Here is a 22,668-nt window from a genome sequence, read left to right on the forward strand (position 1 = left end):
GTGGAATGTGTGAGTCTAAGGGGGGCATAAATGCATTTTACTGATCTTTTTTTAGCTCTCTGCCTCTCATCCACTTTTTTCTGAGTAAAACTGAATCAGTCAGGCTTGGGTTTGATACAAGACAAGCCCAATACCAGGAGCAGGCTAATAAATCACCAAGCTAATTGGAAAGCACAAAGCTGTCTTTTACCCCTCACATTTCCCAGGCCTGTCATCACCTGAGAAACTTTTAGCTTTCAAACAAAAAAATAAAAGAGTAAGAGGGGGAACAAGAACATCTGGCAGTACTCTCAAGCACTGGGGTTGTTGTGCAATCCTCAGTTATTGACAGTAAATACGAGCAACACAGATGTGCAAAATATTGCATCCTTGCAGCTGCAGCAGTAGCACTTGACAAAGTTCTTGATTAAAACATCGCTGTTGGTTTCAATTTCAGACATGGTAAAGGCAATGGCTCAGATGCTTCGAAATCCTGTTTTCTAAATAGAAGATAAGCAATAATGTCACTCAGAGTCAGAGATGGAGGAGGTGGATGACACATCAATGTGGCTCCATGGGAGTTAGACTGCAGGGAGGCATAGCTGGAGGGTCAGAGGTGATCAGAGAGCGAGGTGGGTCGGAAGGGATCACCCCTCACCCTACATTCATCCTTCTGTCCAGTTATCTGGCAGAAGGCTATCTGGGACAGCAAGGGCTATCTGTGACACTGGAGAAGCTCCTACACTGATCACCAGCCGAGTTGGTGGTTAGGCAGCTTGTCCAGCAGCTCCAGAAACAGATACAGGGGAGCGGGTTCATTCTCCCTGTAGGATTAACCTCTGGACCACCTTTAAAGTCTCCATCTAGGTGCCTCAGGGAGACTAATGAGAAATAATGAGGTCATCAGATCCCATTGAAGGCCCAGTGTTCCTGAGACTTAAACGTATTATCATCATTATCTCCCAGCCTGGATCAGGCTGTGAGTTATATTATGAACACAGGAGGAAAAGCCTTATGTTTCAGCTCTGAGAGGAATTTCAAAAGCTGCCAGTGTAGTGACCGAGGTTGCACGATTTGAAGAGATCAGTACTGCACCAGCTCCACCGTTACCCGTATTGCTGTTTGCTATTGTTGATTTTGCACTTGAATTTTGTATGGTTTGCACGTCAAGTACATTTGGAGTTGAGAGATGAGTCAGTGAGCGATCTAATGGCACATGCTTGGCAGAAGCCGGTCCCTCCACTGTGGTCTGGATAAGGAACCCACTGATTTTATCACCAACACTCAAAGCCTTGTGTCAACTGCTGTTTCTCCGCAGGCTGACAGCATCATGTGTAAACACTCTATTTATTTAAATGGATATTCACTGTGTAAAGATAGGGTGCTAAATCATTTTGTGAAGATTGATGAGTCTCTCCTGTTCCAGGCAGGGTCTTTTACATTATCTGAGGTTGGGAAGTGGGTCTTCTACCGAGAGTCTCAGCCTCCTTCAGAAAGCTAACCAGACCCGATGTTGCGCAGCAGGAGTGTCCATGTCGTAAAAGGCCTGGCAGCGTGAGGGGGAAAACAAGCCCCATTTTTCCATTCTTCACCTCCAAGCTCAGTCGAACAGCTCTGACCTACTCTCTACGCCCGGGTTTGGCTGACATGGAAGCTCTGGCTTGCTCGCTGCCACCCAGCCATGTCGTGTGGAGCTGCGGATGGCAAGAGTTCATGGCAAAGGCCAGAGCTGCCATGTTCTTCCCAAGTCTCTCCATGCTGTTTTTTCCACATGGGTGCTCCCCACACACCGGTGTAGAGCTAGGTGAAGCAGAAGTGGTGTTCCTGTCAATCAGAATCTCCCAGAGAGAGAACAGAGATGACAGATGTGTCAGCGGTCCTCCCAGCTTCTTCAGTCCAAGGAACACAGTCTGTGATATACCAGGATCCGCTCCTGTATCTGCTCAGCCAGCTCCAGCATACACGCAGACAGCTCAGGCTTCAGACAGTGGTCAAGCACAGACAGCTCTTCCACTCACACTATAGCATGCACAATTACACAGTGTTTTGAGAAAAAACCCAATTCAACTCTGCCTCTGGCTGTAACGTCCTGGAAGCAGGGCTTGGTTTGGTGGGTCTATTGTATTGTCTGGCAAATCTGAAAGTGCAGTTAGTAAAGCTGTGATGATTAAATGTCCCTTGGTAAAGCTCAAAGGCCAAAAGCAACTGGTCTTTTTGTTGGTTAGACTGTGCAATGGAAATACCCACAAGCTCAGAATTAGAGCGAGAAAGAGAGCGCTTGAATGAAAGACATGGAGAGTCAGAGCAGGAGCAACAGCTGCCAACGCTGCCAACTCAAAGTTGCAAAACTCACATTAGTGCCTTTACACAGCCTTCGTACCCATTTGGCTGAGACCCATCATGTATGGCTCTTATCCATCTCCAAACCAACAAATTCCCATGATGTACTTTTACCTCAAACGATCTTGGAAAATCCAATCCAATTGCCTTCTACTTCCAGCCCTAATTTGATGCGACAAAGCAGCAACAAATAAAACAATGGGATCTGGTAAGTCTGCAGTCTGCAGTCCAAGAAATGCAATAAAAAAGAAATCACAACTGACAAAAATTACCTCTGACAGAAGAGCCTCTAGTGTCACATGACACTGGCACCGAATGAGCTGCAATATTTAAACCACACTTCCTGAATACTGGCAATCTCAGGCCTTGATCAGACTGGGTGTTGGTTGGCCGCAAAGTTTCTAGGTGTTTTAAACCTACTGCAGTGGGGTAAGGCAACTGGGTTGGTGGCTAGAGCGTATGTGTGTGTGTGTAGCAGTGGGGGGTCCATGATATGCCTAGAGGGAGTAAGTTTTGAATGTGGCCCTGCTCCTATACTAACCCTCTCAACACTCTCTGTCTGTTAAAAGACAGTTCTGACAGTCTCCTTTCAGCTCATAATTCTTTCAGCCAGAGAGCGCGTTTGTGATACAAAATGACAAAATATGCTTTGGCTTAGGAATGTATGTTAAAACCGAGGTATTGTGAAATGTGACTGAGGCGAGAGCATGACTGCACCGCATTCACACAGATTTGGCTGTAATAAAGCAGCACACTGTACGACCGTTGCTACAAATCTTCCCTGTGGAGCAGTGGGTTGACACCCACAGAAACTGGTGTGGAGCTCTTCTGGGCGGCTGATAAGAAGCCCTGTGGATAACACTGGAGTTACTGCACATGGTTTATGGCTCATATCAACTGCCCATTAGCTGCTGAAAGGAGGTCTTTCAAAGCAGGGACCCAGGAACATAATATATGGACACTCAGAAAGGTATTATGCAACAAAAAGGCATTGCAAACGAACCAGCAACAGTACATCTCAGTAATGGTAGTTAACACTGTGGCTCCCATGTCTGGGGACTCTTTGGAATCTAGCTGAAGTGTAGCTGTAAATGGGTTTCCAGTTATGTTACATTGCGGACAATATATAGTTCCCATTGTTTTTGGCTCTAATTATGGTGTTATTTTCTCTGCGTCTGGGGAAAAACCCCCAGAACAAGTGAGGCACAGTTTCTCAAGTAGTCCTGAGAAATTAGTAGGTTGTGCGGCAAGGCCGATAAATTAGGATTCTGAATTATGGTATACTGAGCTGGAAATGTTGTGACGACAGCATTAGATGGATGCTCTAAAATTAAAGCCTCTAAAACCAGCCATAAATGCAGATTTCTTTGCATATTTGCAAACTGCACAACTGAAAATGTTTTTATTGCTTAATTTTCTTTTGTACTTTGTAACAAGAAAGCAAAATATTCTATAATTTCTGTTATTATGAATGGGTACAGCCTGGAAATAATTTAAGTGGCTCTAACTTTCAACAATTACCTGTTATAACTATTGTAATATAACAATATTGGGAGATATTGAGATGCAGCTGTTGGCTAATGTTCTGTTTGAACATGATTCTGGCCTTTTGTGTTCAGTCTTTAAATGTTCCTTCTATTTGTGCCAAACGTCCAAAGACATGCAGGTCAAGTGAAGTACAAAGTCTACAATATAAGTCTATATACTCTAGTTTTCCTTTACCCAGGCAGTCCACAGAAAAATTCTTGAATGAGATAAGATCACACAGACAAACTCTGGTGTAATAATAAGCAGCTGCTCTCTAAGTGATTTCAGAGACTGTGTTTAAAAAACTCATGATAACAGAGACTTAATGCCACGTTCCAGGCCTCTTTGGAAACCAGGAGCACACGGCAGCTCTGACCAGGCTGGCGTAGAACACCTTCACTGTCATTTGTCCACTGCGCCTTTGAGCTCTTGCATACCAGCTGCCTGTGTCAACGCACAAATAACAGTCGCTGACCCGACGATTAGCTTCCAACCCAATAAAATATCCGTTTATGGAGGTCTGAAGTGAATTGTTTAGCGAAAATGACATGTGGAGCACAGCTAAGAATGAGGGTCAAATAGGAAACTGGATTAGAGAGCCATGACTGAAGCAGCGATCACATCAAAGTAGGTCTCGCTTGGAGATCTGATGCTACGTGACAATACAAGATGTTGTTCTATGAGCAGTCGGTAAGGAAAGGGATTCAGATTAACTTGCCACACATCAGGATCGGTTAAAGTCAAAATTCACCCAGCATGGGAATACAGTGGTTAGGATAGCAGGGTTTAAGTCTAAAAAAAAGACTTAACCAGAGAACAAGATGTCTTTCTGTTCTATTTTCTCTGAGTCATACAAATAGAATGAAATGGCTGTTACTGGTTAAAACTGCTGTAGACAAGTTTTTCTGAAAAACGCCTGTGATCATATTAGCATAAATGACACAAGAGAGGAAAATCTTATCACATAGATTGATCTTATTTGCTAAAATGGAACTTTGATGTTTGCTATTGACACTGAAAATCTTTTCCTTCTGTTGCAAGTAACAATTAAGAACAAAATCTTGGGTGTTTCTTCCTTCTTTCAATCCAGATCCTGTTAGATTCAATCTTTTAATACCAATAGCCTAGTCACTAATTCCATATTAATAATTATTACTTCCAAATAATTACTACTGAAGTTTTAGTTTTCTAAACCATCTAGGGGTAGCAACTACCAAAGTTGGCTAGTGCAGCTTTAACATGCTTTTCATTTTCATAATCGGCTGGAGTCGACGGATGTACTTGCATCTCGGTCGGCGGTGAATGGGTAAGCAGAACAGGGTCTTTTTCTTCCTGCGGTTGCTGCATGTTCAAGTTGTTGGGCCTTAAAGGTCCGGACACCCTCCTCTGAGGCTTCATTTTAGTGCATCTGTCAGGCGTTTGGCTCAGGGAACCAAATGAGTTCAAGTTCCTCTCAGTTTTCATATGAAACACTCAGCCAACACCTCGGGCTCCATGTAAATCTATAAAGGCTCTCTCTCTGTCTCTCTCTCGCTCACTCTCTCTGAGCATGTTAAAATAAGGTTATGAGATCAGGGTGCTACATAAGGAGGAGAGGGTGACATTTCATTAATTGGATTTTAGAGTTATTCTTTAACGAGAATCATGAGGACATTTCAATTCTCACTGTTATTGTTGGAGGGTTTTTTTAATGGTAAAACATAATTCACAGTGTGTGAAACTGAAGGTGTGGTCTGATTCAAGTTATTAAACCAAAACAATGTTTTCTCCAAAACTGTGTAGTGAAAAAACAAAAACATATCCTGCAGTTCACAAGAGTAATATGTGCAACAATGAGGTGACTATTAGCAAAACATCCAATATGATTTTTTGTGAGAGAAGACAAGATCGTGATTGTCCTCCGAAAACATACACCACTAATCTTAAGTAACAAACTTCATTGTACATACAATTGTTGGTGGAGCATCTGGACAATTCAGCTATGACTGGCTTTCTGTTCAAAGTTAAAAACCACTGTGGCTGCCAAGAAATAACACTGTCTGGTAAAAGTCTCAATCAACAAGCCTCTGCAGACTGTCGACAAAAGAAGTTAGTTTCATGCCCTAATGCTAATATACTGGATAACCATCTTTCTTTCAGATAATACTGACTGCCATGCCCAAAAGGCCTTGTTTTTCCATGTTGCTCTTCATGATGCAGATCTCTGGAGTGGGTATGGCTGAATCTTCCGTGCATCTTGACTGCATTTGCACTTGGATTTCATGCATTCAGACATCCTAGTGACAATGGGATGGTTTTTAATTCAAGTCTAAAGGGAGTGTTAAAGACAAATGAGAAACAGTGCTCATCCTAACTGAGTTCACTGTTAAATCCCGAGGGAGACAAGACTTCACTACTTAAATCCACCTGTGTGAACAGATGAGCCATTCAAATTGCAAGGTATGTGCGTCTTCTCTGGATAATTGACAATAAATCATGTGCTGTGGGAAAAGGGGATGTTGAGGGAATGTATATGTGTGTCTGGGGAAGGTGGGGTGTTGAGAAAAGGAGGGGAAAGTCAGCAGTGTGTGAGGTGGAGGGGTAGAGGTGGAGTGTGAGGGAGGATAGCTGGATTGAGCTTGAGAGGACTTACTGGAGCACATGTTGAGTTCAGGGCTGCGCATGCCGTAGTATCCGGCTGGACAGTCGTGAAGACACTCCCCGTACTGCCTCATCCTCTCCCTCCGCAAAAACAGGAAGAGTTTGGGTTGGCAGTTTACACAGCCGTTGTCCCTGGAGCACACCGAGCAGCCTTTACAGATGGGGTACGCTCCATAGCTAGCTGTAGGACAAACACAGAGGAGTAAACAACAAAGGCGATCAATAAGACGTGTCAGTATACTTCAACCAAAGTGCTTGTTGGGTGGTTGAACAGTATATGAAACCCCCTCCCCACGCACTTTTCTGACCTCAATTTACTGCTGCCCTCACCAATTTTTGTAACTTTCTTAAAATGTCAATCCAGCAAACACAGCGGATTGGTCTGCTGTGTGGAGGAGAGAAAAGCAGTTTGAATTTCTATTTCAAGTTTCATTCTTCACACAGCTACTTCTGTCCATCCCGTATGTGTATCACAGCATTTCATTGCACAATGAGATATGGTTCAGAAGTTTATTCTGTACTAGAAACAATAAAGCAGAATTATTACTGATCATTGTATCATCACTCATCTGTGAATGACCCTGACTTCACCCAAGAACAAGGACAGGGTGAACTTGAGGCAACAGACTCAACTGTGGGAGGGCTGACCAGCAGAAGACAACCCAAGTACAAGAATAAAACCAAAACAACCATAATAGATATATCAGCAGGATATTCTCTAATTCATAGTAAATATGTTCAATTCAACAATTTGTCATTCATGCAAACTCTGGCTCCCCTCTCAATGTTCGAATGCTGATTGGTTATGAATGTGAATATTGCATTAATTCTGGTCAGAGCTGGCCTCCTGAACGATTGTGTTGAGACAGCCGATGAAAGCCCCCAAAACCGCAGTGGCTCAGGCCTCGGCTCGAGTTGCCTATGGAAGACAAAGGGAGCCAGTAAAAAGACAGTCCGTTCCACAATAAGTGACTTTCAGTGTAAACTCCTTAGCGTCCCCGTTTACAGGAAAATGTCCTTGGGCGAATCCAATCTCTGCAAACTAGAGACACTTCAATTGATGTAAGCCAAGTCTTAAATATCACAAGCAGGGACCGGGTAACAGCAGTGCTCAAACTGAGCGACCTACCACAACGCTTAATAAAACACTGCGCAGCAAACCGGACAAACCCTGAGAGACAGAGCAGAGCATGCCTGCGTTACTGGCCGTGGATCTGCATATTACATTTCTCTGAACAGATTCACCCAGACGAAAGCGAGCGCTAAGTGGGCCCAGTGCAAGCATCAGTTTGTAATCATGTGAAAATCAGTCAGCGGATGTCAGGCTCATCTTTTTTCATTTCTTTTGTTGGAGTGCTGGGAGGCAGTCCTCAGAGAGGTATGCTGGCTCTGCCAAGCTACACTCATTCTCCTGAAGCCAGGGTGGATGGAAGTAAGATTAAGTGCTAATCAGAATGTGTCTCTGATGGTCTTTAGGGATGAGGCTTACAGCGACACCACATCGATCACAGCAGCGCCGGGGTGTGCGCTCCGAGCCCATTCATCACGCGCACTGGTGATAGTTCATCTCCAGTCGGCGCTCGCTCAGTAAGACATGAAGGAGAAATGAAAACGCCAAATCATGACTGGTTTCAGATCTTCTAGTTCTCAGATGGAAAACTGCGCCCAGTTTTCAAATGTCAATCAGGTGTCTGAGATATTGTTATTTCAGTTGTGCCAATGCAGGTTGTCTCTCATTTCAATACAGCTTCAGAGTCAGCTGCCTCTACTTGTTGGACGTGTGTGCTGTTTATCAAGTTTACAACTGGCTAAAGTGCAAGTGTACAGCTGTTTTTCTGACTGTCTGAGGTAGGTTTCAAATGTGCTTTACAGAAATTGCTCAAATAATCTGCAGGCATGTGTAGCTTGATATATGTTCATATTTTTCTATTTCATTAAAAATACTTGCATGCACAAATACTTTTAGCGTGCTAAAAACAGCAAATGTCATTTTTATTTAAAAAGTCATTTCAGCTGTATGAACAGTGTTACTCTTTCCCATTAGGTAACACCACAAACATAATTTCTCAAATACATCTACAGTTTCATTCTGTCAGTCCTTCTATTCAACAAAACTAAACTGTAACATTAGCCCAAACCTCATACTTAACCATATATTTCTGTTGAATATACAGTCTGAATGTGTTTACAGCGAACTGACATTCATGTTAACTTGGTCACATTCGCCCCCTCTGCCCTGGCCAAACCTGAACACAACACTGACAGAAAGGGGAAGCCAAATTGGCAAAAGTAAAGAACTGTGAGGCTGGAAAGCTTATTTCTCCAGCCCAATTTTGTGCGGGCTCAACTCTACAGTTTTTAACAGTGTGCTAACAATGCTACCCTAACTACAATAGAAAAATAAAACCAGGGCCTGTGATCATCTTGGATCACTGGTCAGTCAATCAGCAGAGGAATTATAGTCAGTGAAAGGTCTCCTCTTGACTCTGGCTCAAAAATCCTGCACACTCTTTGTTGTCAAACTTTTGTTTTGCTGGTTGCTAATTTCGCAATGCACGCTGATTGAGGATAATATAATCACACGCCGTTTGACTGCAGCAGATCCCACATCCTGGAAATAGCGCAAGATTGGAGGGATAGGAAAGGCTGTCTACGGTGGAGAGAAACTCTTTTGGTGCTGATCTTGGGAGATTAGCTTGTGTGTGTCTGTGGAAAGGTTTGGGGGTTCAGGCCACAGGTATGTCAGGAAGGAGGCCACAATTCACAGTGTCTGGAGCAGCGCTGTCCAACTCACGTCCTACACTACCGGCATAATGTCTAGTGCACTTTACATCAATCTGTTGACTGCCAGCAGGTTTCAGCCATTCTTAAAGAAAACACTCATTCATATGAATTTAGACTAGAAGAAATGTAAGAATGGCCCTTTTACAGCAGAAATGAAACTGTAAAAAAAAAAAAAAAAAGTATTTGAAAGGGGCTTGTGAGTAAAAAAAAATGTTACCTCAGCGTGCTTTAATGGCATGAAAATTGAAAACAGTTTGCCAAAGCATGTAGCAGCCATGTTTTTAAGTGGCACTAAAGAAGAGAAAATCAAAGGGAAATGGGTTAAGTGTTAGTTCTGAAGTCTCTATAGATCATTGCAGCTTAACCTAATTTGGCAGGAACATAAAGCTGTATGTTTAGTGTGCTGGGGGATGTGTTCTGAGTTATGGATGTGGTTTTTGTTTTGCATATTGTGTCTTTCCCCGTTCTCGAACTGCAGACACATTCAAACCCAGTCCATCTGAATGCTAGCAAATATACTACACGTCATGCTTTGACACATGCTCAACTGCCCTCTATGGCTTCTTCTTTCCCCACAAATCATGTAATGCCTTGGCTCTTCCAGCGTTTCTACTGTCAATCATGTTGAAACTGAAGTGACCCAGACTTGTAGAATAGACATATAGAAAAGCCACACAGAAAGTGGTCATTGTGAGATTATGGATACCAGGTTTTACCATACATGTTTTCTGAGACAGGGAGAGTGTACACGCCATTCGAAATGCCACTCCCTGCACACAATAAACTGATGGCGTTTACAGTTTCCACCACAGAAAACATATTACGTGAAACAAAACAAATCCGCAGTTCCCACTTCTGACAGCTTTCTGAAGATCCCTCTGAGCCTCAAGTACTGTATTTACAAAAGCCAGAGCCCATATGAACGTCGCTGAAGAAGCCTCTGCAAAGACCTTTTAACACAAAGACTTAATAAGTGAATCAATGTATCATGTCTACGAGGCGGAGGACTGGCATAGAGCTGCTGCTCTCGTTCATAAACCACATGAAGGACCCTTCACAAATCCTCTTCCTCACCCATCAACAATATATTGTGACAGCCAGACTGAGGATGATTTTGTGGAACAAACTGAAAAAATACATTCTGAATTTCAACAGAATCGCTTCATTCACTTGCTTTAATAGAATATTTCCATATTTTGGGAAATACTCTCATTCGCTTTCTAGCTAAGAGTTTGACTTTCTTCTGTCTGTGTGTAAATATGAAGCTACAGCCAGCAGCCTGTTAGCTTAGCTTAAAAAAAAAAAGAAAAGAAAAGAAAACAGGGGGACACAACTAGCCCCACTCCATAAAAAAAATAAACTTCATGATTTTCATTGTAGATTTTTTACAAATGATATAAAATGTGCTATTTAGTGAGCTTTAGAGGTGGTGGTAAGTGGATTTTGTTACCTTTAACAGTGACGGGCTACTTGTTTACCCCATTTCTAGTCTTTATGCTATGCTAATGAGCTTTTAGCCTCAGCAACATACTTACCATACGGATGTGTGAGTGGTATTAATCTTCTCTCCAAAGAAGTGAGTAAGTGCACTCCCACAATGTCAAACTCAACAAAATCCAAGACCAATCCGTTTTCGTCATCATCATCTTTAAGACTATTTAACAACTAAAAAATTTAAATAAAAATCACAATTTAGACCATAAAATCAACAGCAGAAGGCCATGGCCTTGTGGATTTTCACTGATAAGTATCAAACATATTCAGGTGAAGTTTTGGTCTTTCATTCATGCAAAGCAGTCACACAGCTCACAGCATGAAGAATGACAGCATGTTTGGAGCGTAGAGCTTTCATTCTACTGCTGTAGGCTTGCTGGGAGGTTTGCTCTAAAGCAGCTCAAGAGCAATTAGGGCTGCAGTGAGATCCAGCAGAAACTCAAACTTTGTCTCAGGTACGTTTTTATGAGTCCAAAGCAAGCGTGACAGACTGCTCTCGGGGCTGCCAAAAACCTCTACATATACAAGGGGGTTCCACCCACAGCCAGCTAATTTCCTGCCTTCCACTCACCTACCGTTACCCATGAAATCATTCACATTGACCCATTCCAACTTTCTGCAACCCGAAACCCTAACAAGGCAAATTGCACATAATTTTTGTGTTTCTTTTAGAGCCCTGAACATTGAGAACAAGAAGACATTCTTACGTGGGGTTTTAGTGATGTGGCCTCTTGCAAGCCGACTTCGATAAAAACGTTTTAGGACTGGCGCTGCTGAAAACTGATACTTTGTAACCATTTTCAGGTCTTAAAATTTGACAATTTTATTATAATGCTAAAATAATAACATAAAGAAAATGCATTATATCATTAGACATATAGTATAACATAAATAATACTAAATCATATCTGATTTTTCATAAGACATAACAAATCCTCAAGGTTTTAGTAGCATTTCCTTATGTTTCGTGTTTTATGGACAAAATGGGATTAAGTTATGCCAAAACATTCCCATTCAATCAGATGTAGGATTTTTCTGTGGTCTGCCATATCTGAAAAAGGCTTCAAAAAGTGGTTACATGCCTCTTTCTCACCTCTCAGCTGCTCACTTCAATCACAGTCCACAGGGCAGCTTCCACAGGTACCGAGGATATTTTCTTTAAGACCAAACTCCATCCACTCATCGGCTCTTTAACCTGCTATCACTACTGAGATTTGTCCACATTAGTAGCTGATGATATTGGACACAGAGGTATATACTAGAGGCGTGTGAGATGGTTAGTCTGCTTAGATCCTCCTTCACCTTGTCACATATTGTTTTAAGTCCAGACTAAACTGAAAATGATAGCACCAATTGACTGCTGAGGCAATATCATAACGCAGCAGTGAATTCCAAACATAGCATATGGAGGACAATAGCTTATATTAAAACACAACTGTTTCTATTCTCTCAGTTCTCTTCCATTTCTCCAAGGGGCCCTGGTATGTAAATCTAATAATACAGACTGTGAATGCTTCTAACCAGCAGCTACACTGTTCATTGTTCAAAAAACACACTTACAGTACAGCCTATGTCAGAAAGTGTGGTATCATCAAGTAACACGACAAAAAAGCTATTCAATTTATTCACTGCATCTACTAACTATAAATGTCATATGGTGAAGAGGCAGTGATGGCAAACCTCAAGTTTTGGAGTTACATAGCAGCAGCAGGTCAAGAAGATTTGTGCTCTCATGTGGAAAGCATCACATTCACCAACAGAATTATACGCTTTCCTCGTGGCACTGAGACAATTATTGTTTATTGTCCACCTCCCTTGTTCCCCCTAAATGATGGTATAAGCTTACTGCTGCTCCACTTTAGAGGAAAAAGAGAAAGCTTGAGAGAGAGAGAAAGGGCAGATACGGGACAGAGCAGCACTGCAGCCACCAGCCGACGGGCGGCGGACCAAACCGTAAGAAGCAACAGCCACTTTCTGGATCTCTGTTGAAACCACCTAACTATCCAGGCTTACGCTCTGTAGCTGAAAGGCAGGAGAGCCAACAGTGTCTACCCTGGCACTCAGAGTTCACCAGCCGTGGTACCGCCTCAACATTGTTCAAGCTTGTTAAAGCTGGTACACGGAAAATGGCATGAAACTGCCGGCTTTTCAGGCCCGTGACTTATTTTTGTCATGGAACTGGAAGTTGCACTTAGCTCAAAAAACTGTGGAGAAAAAACAGAAGGGGTAAGAGGTAAGAGGGGGGTACTTCAGTCCTGTGTGCTGAAGGCACATTTCTGTTCTAATTTAGCAGAAAATATGTTGGAGTTGCCTATGACTCTTTTCCAGCTGGAGATAGTCATGTTTTAAGATGTACGTTTTTTCCCCAGTTTACTTTAACAGATCATACTGTAAGCACATGTTTATAATTTAGGACAGTCCTGCTGCTTATAATGATTTTGCAGCATGAGACTGAGCAAACGCATTTGCTGTCAGACGTATTAGCTCGGCCAGAGTGTTCCTGTGACACAGATCCACCGGGCGAGACGGGCAGCACAGCGGTGTGAACCTTCACTTGAAAGGGTGGCGGTTTATATAGTGAATGGGTAAAACAGGCAGCCGCGGTTCAAACGGGAAACTGGAAAATGGGGGCCAATTCAAAGCTTCACTTTTTAGTGCACAATAAAACAGAAGCACAAGGTAATTTACTTTGGTATAATTGTAGTTGTGATGTAGTTTTCTCACATGCAGGTGAGAAAGAAGCAACATGCAGGTGAGAAAACTACATTTGAGTCATTCGGTGACCATCGTCATCATACAAAGTGCCTCTTATTAAAGAAACAGTTCCACATTTTGGGAAATAAGCTTGTTTGCTGTCTTGCTCAGAGTTCAATGCAAAGATTGAGACTATTCTCGCCACTAAAATAGGTAAATATGTATGGAGCAGTAACTTCCTGGAGTCCCCCACTGATTGGTTGAAAACTGCTCCCAACCAAGAAATAGTCAGCAAATTGGTTTTTGCACAATTTTAAACAAAAAGTTTTAATGGCCTAATCTGCGAGAATCAGAGGTGCTGCTGGGCAGATCTTGTCAATTCAGACAGAGCCTGGTTAGCTGTTTTCCCCTGTTTCCAGACTTTATGCTAAGCTAATCTAACTAGCTGCTGGCTCCAGCTACATTCACAACTACTCTTGCCTAACAGCTGCCACCGCAGCTACAATTAGAAGTTAATGCTAAATTCTACATGACTGATTAGTACCAGTAAATACTGCTGTTACTAGCTAAAATGCTGAGCTACTGTCGAGCTATGGCAGCCAAACCCTTGAGTGTATTGAATTGAACAACAGTGAGTTTCATTGCTCATGAACTCTAATTCCAATTTGTAAGAAAAAGAATCTTTCTTCTCTTATCAGATCAATTTCTGTCATCTCATTAATGTAATCTATTTAACCAGATCAGCTGCCAAAACTGTAGCCTAGGCTTTATATCAGTGATCCAGAAAATGTAAGATGTGCAGCGTGTAATGAGAATCTCTCTGTCCTATGAGTCCTGAACCAGCAGCCAGTCAGATAGAGACACTGACAGAGAATCAATCTGGAAACACTCTAAACACCTTTCACCCATCTGTCCAGCTGAACTCATCATGGCTCTCACCCCTGCACTCTCTCCTACTCTATATGAAGACCCTTGGTTAGTTCACTTCCTTATTAACATCTTTATGATGGATTATGACTTAAATCCCATGTCCTGGGTCAAATCCCACATCTGGATCCCCTGATGTGAAAGAGACCTCATAATTCCTGTTTTAGGAAAATTAGAAATAAAAGGTGACCCAGCTGACCGAGTCACACGGTACGCGCTGCAGTCTTTTAACACTTTCGGCCGCGCTGATAGGCGCTTAAATCCTTGACCACCGCAGACATGTGACCGTCATGGAATGCTCTATGGTCACATAAGAGGAAAAAAACCAGAGAATGACCTTGATGTGGTGGTCAAGCAACAGCATCGCGTCTTCACTGTGGCTTGCGGTCTCATAAAGTGTTTTACAGCTCAGTCGGGCCTTGAAAACAACGGAATATTTGTTCGCAGTCATTGTCGACATAGCTTAAACAATGCACTGAAACAATGCAAACCTCTAATCAGGTTAAACTTTTGTTCCAGGGAAGGAAAAATCCACTCTAAAATACAATTTTAACACTTTTAAAAATAGCTGTTGGTGATGCTGCATTTATAGGCCTGCTTTAGTTTTGGTGGCGCAGTTTATGTATTAATGCCACAGCTATAAAGTGGTTACACCAAAACATAGTGTAAATTGCAACACTTCATCACATAATGCATGAAACATCACACACTGAGACGGATTTTCCTTTCACCTCGACACATGCTAAAAGACTAAAACCAAACATTTGCATGTTTTTTTTTGTCTTTTTTTTTTCTATCAGTCTGGCACTTCCTGCTGAGTGGCACAGGTCATCACTGAGCACCTGTCTTTGATTCTCCTGACAGTGATACTAGTTTCATAGGTTATGGTTGATCAGCGTAGGTGTAAAAGGACAAAAGGCACTACAGGGATTCACCAGTGTCTCATGAGGATGGATTTTATCGCTCCCTGGGCAGGCATTAGAAGACGAGCATGTGGTTTATGTTTCTTGCTAGCTCTTCCTCTCTCGCCCGTCTCTATTCTCTCATTCACTGAAAAAGGTTAATGTTCTTGTGAAACGCCCCAGTAATTTTCTACTCATCTCCACCTTCTCAGCAACACACACCATACCTACACTATGCCAATATAAAACTTGACATTTTGACATCCCTAGGATTTGTGAAGATTGGACCTGATAAATTATGGCCTCTTCGTAAATGTGCGCCAAAAACACATTGGCTTTTTGCAGCAAAACTATATGGCCTATAATAAATAGTTTTATAGCTTTTGGTCATGAGAGTCCAGAGATGGTGCACACCACATTTGGAAATGATTAGTTGAACTGTCCAGAAGATGTTTGCAAAATATAGTAAGTTTTTCAGGAAACTGGAATCATCAGAGAAATCCGGGAATTATGTGCAACTGATGGAGTTTGTGCCCTAAAGTGAAGAAAAAGAAGAAATCTGTTTTCTAGGGCAAGCAGTTTTAACTTATCTGGACTACCTTGCTGCTGTGGCTCTTAAGATTGCTTCTGAGGTTTAGGGGGGAAAAAAACAACAAGAAACCAGGTATTAAGACAAAGAACATTTGCAAAGAAACTAAGGGGGAAGTATTAATGATGCTCTATGAAATGTATCTGAAACATTTTACTTTTTTACTTAATTTCTGAATATGTGAAAGTTGTTCATCGCAGTCTGTCATTTAAGTGGTCAAAGGATCTGTCCTCTGGACAAGGATGGATGTAAAAATTGTGATTAGTCTTTGTTATATCTCATGTAAATCTGCTCAGGAGCCCAAAACACCCCATTTCTTCCCAAAGTTGCCAAGTGACAGTAACAACTAAGACACAAACTAAACGATGTAAAAGCAGTGTGAAATGAGCCCCGAAAGGAAGGAAAAAGTTTGGATCTTTGAGTATTTCAATATTTACATAGCCTTAAATTCACTCAAGCTGTGGGAGAAATGCCCCCCCATGAAAGAATAAAGGAGAAAAGAGAAAAAGGTGGGGTGGCTCCGATTAGCCCACATGTTGGTAATTTATCACACATAAACCTCACACCTAATTTTCACACCTGTAGCTCAACGTGCTGGAAGTCTAGTAATTCACTCACTCACACACACACCCACACCTCCCACACACACACACACACACACACACACACACACACACACACACACACACACACACACACACACACACTGGCAAGTGGGACCTGGCTGTGGGTTTCCCTCGGTGCGGGAGGGGTACGAGAACATCACAGGCAAGGATCAGTAAAGTTGGCGGGCATGCTTGGCATATTTGCACCCCATGTAGCATGGCTCTGTCTCTCCCACACTAACCCGTGTTCACTCTCCATTCCCCATTTGTCATCACCTTGACTAAACTCATCCCGACCTCCAGCTCGCACATCTGAAAAAAAAAAAAAAAAAAAAAAAAAGTTGGATGTGGATTTTTCATACTTGCCAGAAAGCACAACATACTGTTGCTGCAAATCCAGATGGGAGATGGGGCCTTCTCATCTTTTTGTTGAAAGGTTTCACAAAAACAGATTGTAAACTACATAAATTTAAAATGTTGTGATAAAAAACTGTGTTTTATTGTTTCCCATCACTGATTGACAGAGCTGGAAAAAGAAACCAAAACCTTCAGGAGAAGTAAAAAAAAGTTGAATGGATTAATAAATCAAAAAAAATCTGTACTACATGAAAGTATTAATGTATGTTATAGGAATTAAAACAGTAATGTCATATGTTCCTGCGGTTAAAGCCTATGTTTTCATTTTTTTTATTAGTCGAGTTAAATACTTTCAGAAAAAGTTCAACAGATTGGGAAATATTCTCGTGTCTGCCCACTAAATATGAAGCTCAAGGATGGTTAGCTTAGCTTAGCACAAAGACTGGAAGCAGGGGGGGGACAGCTAGCCTGGCTCTATCCAAGGATAATAAAATCTTTAAACCTGCACTTCTAAAGCCCCATTTCCAGTCTCTGTACTAAACAAAGCTAACATGCTGCTTTGGATTCATATTTAAGTGACATATAAGAATGGTATAATATTTCTATACTAATGTTCTGCTGGAAAGCAAATAAGCAATCTTCTTTTTTTTAATGTCGATATATTTCCTTAAAAGGACGGGTCACCTTTAAAATCCAAAACAGTTTTGTCTCCTCTTACATGCAGTGCTATTTATCCATCTGGATTGTTTTGGTGTGCAGAAGGACGTGTGCAGGTTAGTGGAGTAGATGCACACTTCCTTCTGCACAATGATACGATTGGCGGGTGTAGTTCGGAAGAAAGAAAATAGTCCCTACTGCTCACAACAAGGTCTGTGGATTATCTTGAGTAACCGGGTCATGATTTCTGGAAAGAGACATTGCTGTTGAGTTTTTCAAAGGTATTCTTTTTGGTGCTTTGAGCAACACAAGCCAAGTGCCATCTGGTTCCATTATATTCGAGACAAGGCAGACATCTCTACAGCCTTTCCAGAACTCTGAAACTCACATCAAAACAACTTAGATAGCACCACAGGTACAGGGAAAAATGTACTTGTGTTTTGGGGTGAACTGTTCCTGAAGGCATACTTCAAAATTCAAAATCTATTCTGTAAAAGTCCTGAATTACTTCCCAATACTGCTGACAATGGTGGAAACATTCAGATCCTATACTTAGTAGTAATGCCACTGTTAAATATTACTCAATTAGTCCTGCATTCAGCATGTAATTAATGGAAAAGTCATATCAGCAAACATTATAAACTATAAAAATTATAAACTATATAACTGATCATATTTTGTATGTGCAATCTTAATGTATGAAGTAACTAAAGTAGTAACTTTAACTGTTAAATGAATGAAGTCAAATGTAGTTGAGAAGAACTATAAAGCAGAAAAAGGAGATACTAGTACCTCAAAATTGTACTCAAGAACAGTATCTGAGTATATGCTGTACACATTCAAACACTGACTGCTGATTGCTACAACTCACATGATGTATCTTGCAGGATGTTAATAAAGGCTTTAACATTGGACAGAAGTAATTTGTTTTAATTTTCTTAGTTGATTGAAACAAATAGATGAACAAGGTCATTAAACAGAGCAAAAGAGTTCAACCTAAACAACAGAATGGGAAGAGGAAGTCACAGTGTTTGACTGACAGGCGATCTACAGGAAGTGCAATGCTCTTAACATAAAAGATGGAGACAAAACAATCAGAAAGGAAAGAAAAACAAGGACCAAAAAAAAGATTAGCCTGTGCTGACTAACTGACTACAGCATATGCTGGTCTCCAGTAGGCACGATGTGAGCGTCCGCTTCAAAGCTCTACCTCATTAACCCTTTAACAAGATATAACCTCACGCCCCTCCTCGCCTGCCAAAGCCAACAGGGAGATGTGAGGTGATCGCCAGGGTCAAAAGTGGAGTGCACCACAGGGGACAGATGGCAAAGACCTGGTCTCACTTTCACATATGGTGCCTGCCACAAAACAAACAAACAAAAAAAACATCAAAGCCTTATTTTTCTACCTTAAAAAAACTGGACTGGATCCAATATCTCACAGGAAAAGAAGACAACTTTCTTTGTTTTCTCATCTGACTGAGGTCTGCGTCGGAGTGAAGAAATGGCCACACCATTCATTAATTGATGATTGTGGGTTGAATATTAGAATAATACGGATGTTTTTCTACCGAGGCTGCCAACACCTAATATATTGTTCAGGTCTTGTTCAATTACTTGAGGGTTATCCCAGAAGTACAGGCACGCACGCACACACACACACACACACACACACTAAGTCTTTAGTGAGAAGTTCATCTGAGGTGGCTTGTGATATACAGTTTCTTTAGACGGGTATACTGTATCCAGATGAGAGCAGCCACCCTCTGCTCCAGCAGGTGTCTGGGTTACATCTGGCCTAATGTCCTCACACCACTACTAAACTGCACCTGAATGGCTGGCACTGCTGGGGCTTCTTAACAGGAACCGGCTTGTGTTGGCTCTAAAAGGCCAAACTCAGCCCTCAGGAGTACACATTTATTTTCTCCAGTGCCCTTTGAGAGAGAGACTTGGAATAAATGCTTTCATAAAGTATGAAGGATGAGTGGACTCCACCGGCCAAAATGGAGCACATAAAGCAAAATGAAAACGACTGTGGTGGAAAGATAATTTCCTTTCAGCAAAAGTACTGTATGTGCTTCTGGGTGTAGAAATGTAATCTGCTGCCTCGAAAAGTGAGCTTTGGAATGCAGGTGAGCTAGAATCTAAAGAAGGTGTTAGATGTTGTGATAAAAGAAACTTTTGGATGAAGAAATTAAGACTTGCATCCAAAATCTCTGGGTGGCATGAGGTCGCGTATTATTACACAGAAGCGGCAGATGCATGCAGCTGTACCTGTCTTGTGCCTACATGCCACAGTGTTTACAGCTACAAATGAGCGGCAAATTGAATTGTCATGTATTGGCTGCTGTTACGGCAATGTTTCATAGAGCTGGATGTGCCAAAGAGCTGTGCAATAACTCAACCACAGGAGCTGTCTTCTCTTAACAATCAGAAAAAAGGATCTTAGTTGCAGTCTCTCATTCTCCAAAAATAACCCTTGACCTTTGTGTTGTAGCTACTCATATGCATATATGCCCTCATGCTCGATGATGATAACCAGCCTCACACTGTCCATTACACTCCACTACTGCCCATTACTGCACCAAGGCAGTACAATCTCTACAGCCATTAGCCGGTAAACATGTAAACTACATGTGACCCTTGTCTACAGATACCTATTACTTATGACTCCTGCTGGTGACAGCTGTTTACACAGCTAAGGCCCTGCTCCTGAGATCTGGCTCCAGTCCAAATAAAATAATATCCAGTTAAGGAGAAGTCGGCCAAGATGTAATACAAGTGCATAACTGGAGATGGAAAAAGAGTAAAGGAATTCGAGAAATGTTAATGGCCTTCTTTTTCTTTTAAATCTTTATACTTTTCTGTCTAGCATTTGTCTCTACCACAGCCTTGTTTCATTGTCTGGACCCTAAAACAAGCTTAGTGAGAAACACTGATGGAGAAAGAAAAGTTAAAAACAGTCACCACAATTGATGTCCTCTTTGACAAAGCACAACATAAAAATGTGCTGCGTTAAAATCATAACACAGCTTACGATTTTCCCCCACAATTTGACTTCCACTCTCTTTTTACAGTCCGTGTGTGTGTGTGTGTGTGTCTGTGTGTGTGTGTGTGTGTGTGTGTGTGTCTGTGTCTGTGTCTGTGTGTCTGTGTGTCTGTGTGTCTGTGTGTGTCTGTGGATCTGTGTCCCAAGCCTGCGTGGCGTGCAGCCAGAGCGAAGCACCAAAAAGTACACGGGCTTAAGTCAACACAAGACAAACAACAACAGAGACCACAACCACACGACAACTGGGTCAGACATGCACTGTATTACAGTGAACAGAGCTGGACCCATTCTGTTGGATGTTGGGCTCAGTGGTGGGGAAACAACATCTTGGCTTAGGAGAGCATGTTACAACTCAGTTGCATTCAATGACAGGTGAGCAGAAAGCATCGCCCAATGTGCAGGATTAAGCCAAAGATCCTTCATCATCCTACATAAGGCTGACAAATTAAAGGAACATGAAGTGTCCTGGTAGGGTTATGAAGGGCAAAGCCTTTGATTCACTTTGTTGATACCTCACTCATTTACTCAGGTTTCTCCTTTAATTTGTCACCCATCTGTATTTCACTTCATGCAACCCAACCATGGAAGCAAACTCTAAGCTGTAATTGGATTGACAAGATGTCATATCCACCCACAAAGTCTCATTGTGAGAGGCGTCAACAAAGACGTCATTCAGTCTGGTTATACACAGACTGTGAAAATCCAACTTTCCTTCGTACATTTGCAGACCCAAACATTAAACCGCTCATATATTTTTTTTTAGGTTAATAACGGATCAACTGAGTATGTGTAATATGGAAGTTGTCGAACCCACAAAGAATTATCACTCAGCTTTGCAGTTCGATTTAGAGACATACATAAATTGTACTGTTTTTGGTTGAGTCCTGCGTATTATTCACATTACTGCCACGTGTAGACAAAGCATGTTCTTTTTTCTCCAAAATGCTCATCTAAACCCACTGTTCGCTACGTGCTCTGCACCAAAAAACAAAGTTAGAAATTAGCAAGTGTTGTTAGCAAGAAGCACTTAATGTTAGCAGCTAAAGTGCGACATCTTTCCCTTTTGGTGGAACAGAACAGCTAATGAGAGTGAACATCGGAATTTTTCATGTGGACAGAAAAACAACTCCAAACAAATGTTAATGTTGCTCCGTGTCTGTTGGATTTGTAAATGAGAAACTGTTTGCTAACAAGTCCCCCATACCAACTTAATAAGAAAATAATATGCCAATGTTGTATTTCACTTGTTTCTGCTGCCCCCAAGTGGCCAAGAAATCAGTTAATGCAGGTTTAACCATCTATAACTGGGACAATCAGTTTGTGGCAAAAAAAATGGCATTGTCATGTGTTAGCTGGTTGTGGCTTGTGGGTAAAGCTATCGGAGAGTCACAGCATTAACAATGCTTAAGGACAATAAGGACAAAAATACACCTGCATTGTTTGTCCACACTCAGTGAAGACAGGGCTGAGACAGAGCTAACGTGCTTATTGCTTGACAACTAGGATGCTAGCCAGTTAGCTCAAAAAGTTGTGTAAAGACAGACATAGGTGCTCTCTTATCACACAAGGGTAATCACACAGCTCATCAAGATGACTGACAAGGTACCTGAGACCAGGTGTGAGCTTGAACAAGCAAGACACTCCACTGTGTTTCCTGTATGTGTCCTGTAGCTTCCATTCTGTGATTGATTACATGATCTTATTGCTTTGCTCCGATGACAGTCAGATGCAGGTCTCAGTCAATCACTCCTCCACTGCTCTGTGCATCCTCCTTTCCCATCATGTTCCTCCTCTTTGCGTCCCCCACCCACCCACCCTCCCCCCTCTCCCCCCTCTCCCCCCTCTCCACAGAGGGAGTCAGAGAGACAATGAGCTCAACATCGAGGCCCAATAATGACTCCCAGCCTTGTTTCTGATTAAAAACACACCGGGTGCTTCTGCACTCCGCAGGCAGCCATGAGGCCTTACCCTCCTCACACCGCAAGGCTGAGAGCGAAGAGATAGAAGCACAAGCCAGCCCCAGCACAGCTCCATGCCCAAGAAAACAAAAAATCCAGTGTAAGCCTCACACACTGTAGCATTCAAAGCTCTTGTCCCAACTAGTCCAAGCCTAATTCCACAGGC

General features: G+C 42.0%; 1 protein-coding gene across 1 annotated transcript in view; it reads right to left on the reverse strand.

Annotated features, from left to right (window-relative positions):
- The window catches only part of rspo2 (R-spondin 2), a 57,096-nt gene that overhangs the window by 26,620 nt on the left and 7,808 nt on the right, over window positions 1–22,668 (reverse strand). Inside the window, exon 3 of the mRNA XM_076737330.1 lies at window positions 6,479–6,667. Coding sequence (XP_076593445.1) covers window positions 6,479–6,667 — 189 coding nt within the window. The remainder of the gene's footprint in view (window positions 1–6,478; window positions 6,668–22,668) is intronic.

This window comes from Chaetodon auriga, chromosome 8 (assembly GCF_051107435.1).
Source record: "Chaetodon auriga isolate fChaAug3 chromosome 8, fChaAug3.hap1, whole genome shotgun sequence".
NCBI lineage: Eukaryota > Metazoa > Chordata > Actinopteri > Chaetodontiformes > Chaetodontidae > Chaetodon > Chaetodon auriga.